The sequence below is a fragment of the Callospermophilus lateralis genome, chromosome 3 (genome assembly GCF_048772815.1).
Source record: "Callospermophilus lateralis isolate mCalLat2 chromosome 3, mCalLat2.hap1, whole genome shotgun sequence".
NCBI lineage: Eukaryota > Metazoa > Chordata > Mammalia > Rodentia > Sciuridae > Callospermophilus > Callospermophilus lateralis.
This window is the reverse complement of record NC_135307.1, coordinates 109,241,521-109,253,171: the sequence shown is the minus strand read 5'-3', so window position 1 is coordinate 109,253,171 and position 11,651 is coordinate 109,241,521. Positions and strand designations below refer to the sequence as shown.

General features: G+C 38.2%; 1 protein-coding gene across 10 annotated transcripts in view; it reads left to right on the top strand.

The window, feature by feature from the left end:
* The first annotated feature begins 428 nt into the window (after positions 1 to 428).
* Dpp8 (dipeptidyl peptidase 8) overlaps positions 429 to 11,651 on the top strand; it is a 61,310-nt gene continuing 50,087 nt past the window's right edge. For 4 of the 10 annotated variants that reach the window (XM_076850959.2, XM_076850955.2, XM_076850960.1 and 1 more), the window contains exons 1-3: positions 814 to 1,296; positions 4,349 to 4,618; positions 5,173 to 5,285. In XM_076850959.2, coding sequence (XP_076707074.1) covers positions 4,360 to 4,618; positions 5,173 to 5,285 — 372 coding nt within the window. In that variant the 5' untranslated portion in view covers positions 814 to 1,296; positions 4,349 to 4,359. The other 6 variants (XM_076850963.2, XM_076850961.2, XM_076850957.2 and 3 more) reach the window with 5 other exon arrangements.

Here is an 11,651-nt window from a genome sequence, read left to right as displayed (position 1 = left end):
TTTACAGATAAAGGAACCATGGCCTAGAGATTGACCTACTGGAGTTCACTAATATTAGGACCAAATTTTCTGAATTAAAGTTCAGGTTGCTACAACTATGTGGCACTCTTGTCTCCATCGCCTTAGTCTCTTCTCCATGTCACCTCCATGAGATTTTTGCTGGGTTTGCTTCCTCATCCAATCCCAGCCTCTACAACTTTGCCTGATACATGGACAGGGATTTTTGTCTACCCAATATGTTTGAGTGAAAAGAACGAATGGTTAAGAGGTTCGTCATAAAAGCAAGTCGCTGCCCCTTTTGGATTTCATCTCTGCTCTCCCTGACTTCCCGCGCCTCCTTTGCTCCTCCGGCCCCTAGACGGCACTGTGGTGAGAATCCCTCCATTTTGGGAGCAGTGTCCTTCTTCGTCAGGCCGCGCCTCCCCAAGTCGGAGGTCGGGTCTCGAGGAACCGGAAGTGCTGGGGCTGCTGCCGCCGCGTTTTAGTACCGTGTCCGCCGCCCCTAAGTATCACATCCTCCGCTTTTAAGTGTCGCGTCCGCCGTCTGGGTTGCAACCGGCGCCGCCGCCGAGGAAGCTGCTGTAGCCCGGCCCGGAGTGGAGGCGGCGCGGCATGAAGCGGCGCAGGCCCGCTCCGTAGCGCGCGCGCGCGCGTCAGGACGGTTCGGGCGGGGCCGGGGGGGAAGGTGCAGTATCCGCCCCCTTCTCCTTCCCCTTCGCCCGCGAGGCCTGGGCCTCTGCCCACGGGCCCTCTCCCACTCGCCGAGGAGCCGCCCGCGCGGGGTTGAGCCGGTGGCGGGGCCCCATTTGCCGGAAGAGGAAGCCGAGACTCAGATTCCGAGTCAGCCAACGTTCACCAGGCGCCCCTGAGTGCTGGGTGCTGCCCTCCGGACTTCCACGTCCGTTATCTTAATTGAGCCTCTCTGGGGTTGGGAGGCCGGGTACTGTCTGTGCTCACAGATAAGGAAACGGAAGCTCACAGAAGCGAAGGGATTTGCCTAAAGTCCGACCGTGGCAGATGGGCTTGGGACTCAGATTTTCTGGTTTCCCAGCTGGTGTTCTTTTTTCCCTACTGCTTCACTCTAGGTCGGTTTTTGTTCCAACCACCCTCTTCAGGATACTGTCCTGTCCAACTTCCTCACACTTTTTCTTAACACTTTTTATCCTTCTAGCCCCTCTTCTCAGCATCTGTACTTCTCTTTTTCCTATTCGTTGCTTTCAAGATTTTGGCCCCTTCTGTAATTATGATTTTTTTCGAGTAGCCGTGGACCCTGAAGAGTGAAATATCTAGGCTTCGGTGAGCCGTGGCATGTTGAAATGGGCGACTGTTTGTGGAATGCCATTTGAATGGGTCCAAACTCTAGAGCCCTTTAGTTGTTCTCTAACTCAACACCCTTATTTGAATGGGGGTGGGGGTTTAGTGCTGTGGGGAGGTGTCTTGACATCTTATCCTGTTGTTGCTGTGCTAGCATAACTTTTTCTCTACTTGCCACTTTTCTCACCACCTCTCTCATCTTCACCTACTTGAGCTATGGGAGCCCAGAATTAAAACTGTTAACAAAGTATCATTTGTAATCATAGATTTTTTTTTTCAACAAGCGTAATGATTCTTTTTCCAGAAAAGTTGCCCGTTTCAATTATTCTCAGTCTTGTGGTAAGGAAAAGAAAAATGGACTGCACTTTAAATGAGTAGGACATTCTTTATCTTATGGAAAATCTTAAATTAGTAAATTCAAGTTAGTTCCCTTTCTGGAAAAAAAAAAAATGGCCTATAGTTCTTCCTATTCATCCTACTGAATTGATTTTTGTCTCTAACCATGACATTGTTAGATAAAAGAGGCACAGAAATAGGCACATAGAAATTTTATATCTGACATTTTTAAGACTTTGTAATAGAAACCTCATCTGATTTTTTTTTTTTTTTTTTTTTGGACTAGGCTGGGGATCCACCTCAGGGCAAAAGCTCTACCACTGATCTATTCTGCCAGCCAGTAACTTCACATCTGCATGCCCTCTATAACTTTTTTAGCTCTTCCATAATTCCCTTTAATGTATGTCTGAACATCAAGATTTACACACTGTTAGGATATTCTTTTGAGTAAATTGGGCTATACCATATCGGAAAATAATTTAGGATTTTGATAATTGCAGACAAAGTAATTTGGGCATATATTACATCAAAAAGTTCTCAGTTTTAAGTGCTATTTTGGAACTTTTTATACTTAATCTTTTTTTGACTACATATGGTCTGTTTTAATAATGACCAAGAGTCTTATATTATCCTGGTGAGCAGGATTGGATGGTGAGAAAAGGAAAGAGTCCTCTGAGAAGAGAGCAGGATAAGTGCGGGGATCTGTGCTTGAAGTTGGGGCACTTGAAAATGATCTCTGAATGTGGAAGAGATCTGAGCAGATGAAAATACAATCAGATAGGCACCAGGGAAGGTCCATAAGTAAAGAGGTAGGTGGGGCAATGAAAAGCATGCACTTTGTAGAGACTATGCTGACTTTATTTTAGAAACTTCAGGCCACACATTTTGAGAATGTAATTCTATACAAGGTATTAGGGAGTTCTGGAAGTTAAATCAATTATAAACATTTGTGTAAATGGCTACCATAATGCCAGGTCTGTCCTAGAAAGGGTGGAATAAACATTGGCTGTAAATATACAGAGTGGCAGAATGTCATTTGAATTCTACAGTGTGCACATGTGTGTATGTATGTGTGTATATAGAGAGAAACAATCTAGGGAGCTAGTACAATTCAGAAATATACCTGATGATTTTAACTTATATATAAGCTGTTGCATCTTTTACATAATGACCCAAGAAACTGAGCAATAAGGCTTGAGAAGTTTTACTATTAAGATTCTCTGTTCTATTCTTAGCCCTATGCTTGCAAGCAGTGTTTTGAAGACCAAATTCTAAATTTAACACATGTGAAATGAGCAAAATTTGTGTAGATTCTCTCACTTGTCCCTCACTCCATTAGATATAAAACTAGATTCATTGACACATTTGGTAGAAATAGGCCTCCACTAGCTTTTAGATGGTCAAACAACCATAATTGTTATAATCTACCTCACAAATATCAGTGTGTTACATACCAGTTGGGCTAACTGACTTAATTCTCAGCTGTTTTTGTATTTTAATTGTTGGATATGAATGCCTAGTTGTAATAATATTATAAATATACCTGATGTAACTAATGAGTTTTCTGTCTACTTTTGCTATTGTTACTTTGAAAATGGTAATACAGTTCAAGGTAAAAAGAAAATAACAATATCTTGGGCACACAGTTCAATTCATTTTCAAGCCAGTATTCCATACCTAATGGACTTATTCACAGCCAATACCTGCTAATAACTTTTTCTCAAAAGTTACTTCTTATCAGAAATTGAGCTTTAAAAAAAATGCATCATCTTACCAACACAGCCATTTAAAAGTATTTAATAGTTATGTGAAATTTGGTTTCATAAGTACAATTTCACATGTCCAAGCCCACATGTTTTTGACATTTGAAAAATTAAGTGTTAGTGTATGAAATATTAATGCTTTGGGGGTCAAACTAGTAAATTTGTGTCCAAATTTTTATCAAAATATTGATATAAACATTAAATGCTTTCTACAACTATTTTAATTAAAGCCACTTAAGAATAGTATCTTTCTCATTTAAACAAAGCATAAGTTAGATAATGTGTAATCCTAGTCATGTAAGTTTCTTTGAGATATTAGTCATCTCAAGTATATCTGATAGTGATGTCTAGGGTTGCACAAAAGATTCATACCAGCCAGTTAAGTATTTTGTTGTTTAGAATTCCATTTAAAAAAAAAAATATTTACACTTTCTTCCGGTAAGTGCCCTAGGAAGATTATTACAAGGACATTGTTTGTGACAATGTTATTACTGTTTCAGTTGGGATTATTCTGCTAGTTGGAGAAATTCACATTTGTCAAACTTGTTACCTTTTTAAATGCAAAAAAACCCAACTCCCTTGGCACATTTAGCTTCACTATTGACATGTTCTTGGGTGGAGCATAGCAGCCAACTGTTTGCTTCAAGTGTGGGAAAGAAAAAGGAATTTGGCAAGAGATATCTAAGGAGAGCCTTTTATGAAAGTTCCCATAGGGATTTATAGTCACTGTGAAATTGACATGACCTCAATTTTTAAAACAATCTCATTTTGAACCGAGCACAGAGAAGTGGGAGCTATTGCTTACTAGGTTTTATTGCAGCTATGCTAAAAGGCATTTTTTCTTAGTGGTTTTATTTGGTTTTGCCCCTGTCAGACTGTCATTCTGATAATATAAGGCAGCCCTGTAAAGAGCTTCATGTGCCTTATTTTTCTAGAAAAATGCAACATGGCAGCAGCAATGGAAACAGAACAGCTGGGTGTTGAGATATTTGAGACTGCAGAGTGTGAGGAGGATATTGAATCACAGGATCAGCCTAAACTGGAGCCGTTTTATGTTGAGCGATATTCCTGGAGTCAGCTTAAAAAGCTGCTTGCTGATACCAGAAAATATCATGGCTACATGATGGCTAAGGCACCACATGATTTTATGTTTGTGAAGAGGAATGATCCAGATGGGCCTCATTCCGATAGGATCTATTATCTTGGTAAGTATAGAGTTGTAGTTTCTGAGTATATTATAAAAGTGTAAAATATACTTTTATTTGAAACACCAAAGTCTGTATTAATGATTACAATCATAGAATTTTTTATAATGAAGAAAAGCTAGAATTGTTAGATCTGTGTTTATTTCCAAATAGATAATTCAGAAAAAAGAAATTTAGTAATCTGGAGTTGTCACAGTGGAATCCCGTGAGTCTATTGCCAACTTTTAACAAACTAATTTTTTTTTTAATTTAAAAATGGTATTGTCTTAACTCTCCTAATATCATTTTATATGCTTTGATGATTATTTTGTTAGAGGGGAATTAAGACCTGAATATCAAAATGAAACTTAAGCATTTTTCTGTGAAACTTCATTTTTATTGAAGAAAATTTCTAAGGCATATGGCACTTGCATATCCTACATATCAATATTTATTTTAGGTCCCACAGACTGTAAAGTATTGCAGTGTATAGAAGGCTTCATATGCTTTACTGTGATTGTAGTGAGAATGCTATTTGCAAACATAATAATAAATGATTTTTTTTTTTTCCTTAGCCATGTCTGGTGAAAACAGAGAAAATACACTATTTTATTCTGAAATTCCTAAAACTATCAACAGAGCAGCAGTCTTAATGTTGTCTTGGAAGCCTCTTTTGGATCTTTTTCAGGTAGAAACTAAATATTGTTATTCCTATGATTTGATGTATATTTCAGATCCACATTTATTTAGAGGCATAAATTCAGTTGGGTTTATATTTGAAGTAGATATGAGTCAAAAATAATTAAAACATTTCAGCATTTTTACATGTGTGACCTTAAGTTCCATTGAATTTTTGACATCTAACTAAGAAAAATTACAATTCAGTTTTTAACTACCTTTCCCTTCCATAAACTTTCTAGTAATTCTCACATCTAGAGGAAGGAAATTGACATTAAAGAACAAATATAAGCGGGCATGGTGGTATACACTTTCAATCCCAGATAGTTAGGAGGCTGAGGCAAGAGAATTGCAGGTTAGGAGTCAGCCTGGGCAATTTAATGAGGCTTTGTCCAAAAAAGGTAGATGGGCAAGATGTAGCTCTGATTTAGTGGTAGAGCACTTGCCTAGTAGGTATGAGGCCCTGGGTTCAATCTCCAGTACAAAACAAAGCAAAACAAAAAAATCTAACATATATTTCTAGAAAGATTTTAAAAAATATTTTTTGTTGTAGATGGACACATATCTTTATTTTATTTATTTATTTTTATGTGCTGCTGAGGATTGAACCCAGTGCCTCACACATGCTAGGCAAGTACTCCACCACTGAGCTACAGCCCCAGCCCTCTAGGAAGATTTTTATTTAAATCTTTAAATTTGTAGTTCTAGTGCTTAGTAACAACAGTAACTTAAAGATACTAAGATCAATTTTTGCTTCTTTCAGTTTTTGCTTCTAAGTAATTTATGTAAAATCAAAGCTTTAGGGTTTTTGGTTTTTGGTTTATTTTTTTTCCTCAATAGTTTACCTTTAGACAAAAGTAAATAATTGAAAATATGCCAGTGACAAAATAATGATTTAGGTGCCAATGTTTGCCTTTTTTGTTTTCATTTATTATTTTCATGTTGAATATTTCCTTACTGAAAGCATGTTTGGGCTAAAATGAACTAAGATGTGATATTTTTCAAAATAATTTTAAAAAACAACTTCTATGATACCTCATTATTTTGATTGGCAACTATTTATCTCAAGTATTCTTTTGTATAGGCTTGTGACTTTTCTTTAAAACAAAAAATTCCTTGGGACGAAGATTATAGCTCAGTGGTAGAGCACTTGGTATTTGTTCTATGTATATTTGAAAAGAATGTTTTGTTGTTTTGGGTAGAGTGCTGTATTAATGCCCAGTAGACCAACTTGATTGTGTTGTTCATGTCTTCTGTGCTCTCACTGATTTTCTTATCTGTTCTATCAGTTATTGAGAGAGGAATATTAAAATCTCCAACTATAGGGCTGAGGTTGTGGCTCAGTGGTAGAGCACTTTCCTAGCAGGTGTGAGGCATTGAGTTCAATCATCAGCATTGCATATAAATAAATAAATAAAATAAAGATCCATCAACACCTAATAAAATATATTTTTAAAAAAATCTCCAACCTAATTATAGGTTTGACTATTTCTTTTTTTTTAAATATTTATTTTTAGTTTTAGGTAGATAAAATATCTTTATTACATTTTTTTAAAAGAGAGAGAGAATTTTAATATTTTTTTTTAGTTTTTGGCGGACACAACATCTTTGTTTTGTATGTGGTGCTGAGGATCGAACCCGGGCCGCACGCATGCCAGGTGAGTGCGCTACCGCTTGAGCCACATCCCCAGCCCTCTTTATTACATTTTTATATGGGGCTAAGGATTGAACCCAGTGCCTCACACATTCTACCACTGAGCCACAACCCCAGCCCCAACTATTTATTTTTTTAGTTCTATTATATTAGTTTTTGCTTTATGTATATTGAAGCTATGTTACTAGGAGCATAAGTAGATAGGATTATTATGCCCTGATTTATTGAACTCCTTTTTGTTATGAAATGACCTTTGTGTCTGGTAATATTTTTTTCTCTGAAATTTTCTTTAATATTAAGATAGCCACCACAGTTTTCTTTTGATTTGTTCAAATATGAAATGCCTTTTCATTTTTTATTTTTAACAGCTTTATAGAAATGTAATTCATATACCATGCAATTCACCCATTTAAAGTGTACAATTCAGTGTTGTTTAATATATTGACAGAGTTATGCAGCTATTTTCACAGCCTAATTTTAGAACACTTTCCTCATCCAAAAGAAATCAGTTTTAGTTAGTTCACTGTGGCCAAAATACCCAACAAGAACAACTTAAAGGAGGAAAAGTTTATTTGGGGCTTATAATTTCAGAGCTCTTGGTCCATAGACAGCTGACTGCATTAGTTGGGCACAAGGTAAGGCAGCACATCATAGAGGAAAGGCCCAGTGGAGGAAAACTTCTCAGCCTATGGCAGGGTCAGGAACCAGAGAGGGAGAAGAAACTGCAGGGAAGGTGCATTCTTTTTTTTTTTTTTTTTTTTAAAGAGAGAGAATTTTAATATTTATTTTTTAGTTATCGGCAGACACAGTATCTTTGTTTGTACTGGTGCTGAGAATCGAACCCGTCGCACGCATGCCAGGCGAGCGCGCTACCACTTGAGCCACATCCCCAGCCCAAGGTGCATTCTTTTAGGGCATGCTTCAAGTGACCCACCTCCTCCGGCCACACCCCCACTCCTTATAGTTACCAACTCCAGCACATTCAAACCAAGATGGACTGATTATAGGTCACAGCTGTCATAATTCAGTTCACCTCCAAAACGTTCCTACATTATTACAGGAGCTTTTGGGGGGAGGCATCTCATATTTAAACAATAATATTCTGCCCTGATCCCCAAAAGCTCATGTCCATTTCACAGAGCAAAATGCATTTAGTTCATTTTGATTCTCATAGTCTTAGCAGTGTCCAAAAATCCAAGTCCAAAGTCTTCTCTGATACTCAAGACAAACTCTTGCTGTAAGCCCATATAAAAACTGAAAGCAAGTTACACACACTTAATATACAGTGTCACAGTGTAAAGATGAAGTCAAAATATTTGAGTAAATATTCCCATTCCAAAAGGAAGGAATAGGGACAAAAAAGATGGGATGGGGGCTGGGCGTGCTGGTGCCCACCTATAATCCCAGTGGCTTGGGAGGCTGAGGCAGGAGAATCTTGAGTTCAAAGCCAGCCTCAGCAACTTAGTGAGGCCCTAAGCAACTGCCAAGCAAACAGGTCCATGTATAGAATGTAGGACACATGGCTTCCAGATGTGAAAATATCCCTATTTCCAAAGGCCCTGGGCAGCTCTACCCCTTTGGACTTACCAGTTCTAGTGCACAAGGGCTCCTTTTTAGCCTGGTTGGCCTCACCAACCATCACCCTCTCACGCTTCACCCTGTCAGCAGCAGCCTTTAGGGATTTTGGCCTCACCTTTACAACTTCATGCATTACCCTCTTAAGAATAGCCCACAAGGACTCCAACACTGCTATACTTTGCCTGGGATGTGAGGCCTTCCTTTCAAATCTTGGTAGAAACCTCCATGACTGCTTAGAGCATCCTGCATTCCTGCAGAACAAGCACCACATTGATGATGCCAAGGTCTGCCACCAGATCACACAGTATCTGGGACCCCTGGTATCATGACTGCAGGTACCTCTGAGTACCTGCATGGTTCAGCATGGTGAAACAACTTCCTAGGCCCTCCTGTGCAAGCAGTAGGGCAAAAGGATGATCTCTTATCAAAGGAATTTGTACTTTTACACCCAGGAGCCTAAGGTGGGTGTGGTCTTGCTAGTTCCTAAAATGCTCTCGAGGCATCTTTTCTGTTGTCTCTGTGCAAAGTACTTAGTGTATCTTTAGGGTCTGTAATCTCTTCAACAAGCATACATTCCTTGGCCTCAGCTTCACAAACACTTTTTTGGCCAGACTTCAAGTTTTTAAAATTCTTAAATTCTGTTTTCTATTGCCATCTGGCTAAAAGCTGCCAATAATATTCATGTCACTGACAAAATGCTATGGTGCCTTGAAATTTCCTCTGCCAGATTAATTAGTCCATCATTTTTAAATTCAGCCCCATGTAAAGTCTCATGATATGGGCAAAATGTAGCCAAGTTCTTTGCCAGAATACAACACTAGTAGCCTCTAGTTCAATTCACAATAGAGTCCTCATTCCCTCTGAAACCTCATGAACACAGTGTGCATTTCTGTTGCCATTCTGGTCTTCCGAGCCCCCACCAAAATCACTAATTAAACTCTACATACAACATTCTAAAACTTTTCTAGCCTGCATCTTTAAACTTTTCAAAATTCCTTTCACAAACCATTTCCAAAGGTTTCTAAACCACATAGTCAAGTTAGTTACAGCAACAAACCCATTACCAGTACTAACTTCTCCTTTTAAAAAAAAATATGTATGTAAATATATATATATATATAATTATAGTTGGACACAATACCTTTATTTTATTTATTTACATTAATGTGATGCTGGGGATCGAACCCAGAGCCTCACACGTGCTAGGCGAGCGTTCTACCACTGAGCCACAACCCCAGGCCCCTAATTTCTGTTTTAGCTTTTTTGTTGCTATGACCAAAATACCCAACAAGAGGAGGAAAAGTTTATTTGGGGCTCACAATTTCAGAGGTTTTAGTGCATAGACAACCCACTCTATTGCTTTGTGCATGAGATGAGATAGCACCTGGAGGAAGGATTCAGTGGAGGAAAACTGCTCAGCTCATGGCAGGGTCAGGAAACAGAGAGTGAGGAAGGGGCCTTAGGGAAAATGCATCCTTCCAGGGCACATCCCCAGTGACTACCTCCTCCAGCCATGCCCCACCTGCCTACAGTTACCATCCAATACATTTAAACTAGGTTGGACTGATTAGGTTACAGCTCTCAGAATCCAATCATTTCACCTCTCGACATACCTGCATTAATATAAGAGCTTTTGGGGATACTTCATATCCAAACCAAAATAAAATCCATCAGCAGTCATAATCTTCCACCTCATCTTCCCTATTGCCAGGCCCTATTCTCCTTGGAATCTGTTGATTTGCCTATTCTGAACATTTCATATAAATGGGATCATATGATATATAGTCCTTTGTGATTGGTTTCTTTAACATAATATTATCTAGATCTATCCATGTGGAAGCAGGTAACTATTACTTTTATTATGTGGTGAAATAATATTCCATTATATGGCTGTACCATATTTTGTTGATCCGTCAGTTTATATGACATATGGATTGTTTGAGCTTTGGAGCTTTTATACATAAATCTGCTTTTAACATTAGCATTCAAGTTGTCTTTTTTTTTTTTTTTTTTTTGGTTATAGATGGACACAATATCTTTCTTTCTTTCTTTATTTTTATGTGGTGCTAAAGATTGAACCCAGTGCCTCATATGTGCAAGGCAGGCACTCTACCACTGAGCCCCAGCCCGGTATACAAGTTTTTATGTAGATTTATATTTTTAGTTCTCTGAGATATATATCTAGAAATGAAATTCTGGGTCATGTGATAACTATGCTTAAACTTTTTTTTTTTTTTTTTTTTTCCGTGCTGGGGATTGAACCCAGGGTCTTATGCATGTGAGGCACTCTACCAACTGAGCTATATCCCCAGCCCTATGCTTAAACTTTTAAGTAACTACCAGACTATTTTTCATGTAGCTGCTCCATTTTACATTCCCTACCAGTATTGTATGAGGGTTCCAATTTCTCTGCATCCTCATTAATCCTTGTTATGGTCCATCATTTTTTTTATAGCTATGCCAGTGGGTGGGAAGTGATAATTCATTGTTGTTGTTGTTTTTTTTTTTTTTTTTTTTTTTTAAAGAGAGAGTGAGAGAGGAGAGAGAGAGAGAGAGAGAGAGAATTTTTTAATATTTATTTTTTTAGTTATCGGCGGACACAACGTCTTTGTTTGTACGTGGTGCTGAGAATCAAACCCGGGCCGCACGCATGCCAGGCGAGCGCGCTACCACTTGAGCCACATCCCCAGCCCCATTGTTGTTTTGATTTGCGTATCTCCAATGACCAATTATGCTTAACATCTTTTCATGTGTTTATTGTCCATTTATGTATCTTCTTTGAAGTGAGAATAAATTTGGGATGAGAATAAAATTCTGGAAAAAAAATTTTTTTTTTTCCAGCTATCAAGTTTGGCAACTTGTTACAGAAGCCCTAGAAAACTAATGTATGCCCATTGATGCACAAATTTGAAATTTTGATGGAATCCAATATACCTTTTTTTAATATAAGAATTCTATGGTTTTAGCTCTTACATTTAGATCTTTGATTCATTGAGTTATTTTTTGTATATAGTGTTGGAGGTCCATATTGATACTTTTACATGTGGATATCTAGTTGTCCCAGCACCATTTGTTAAAAAATTATTCCCATTTGAATAGTCCTAGCACTCTTGTTGAAAATCAGTTGATTATAAATGTATAGAT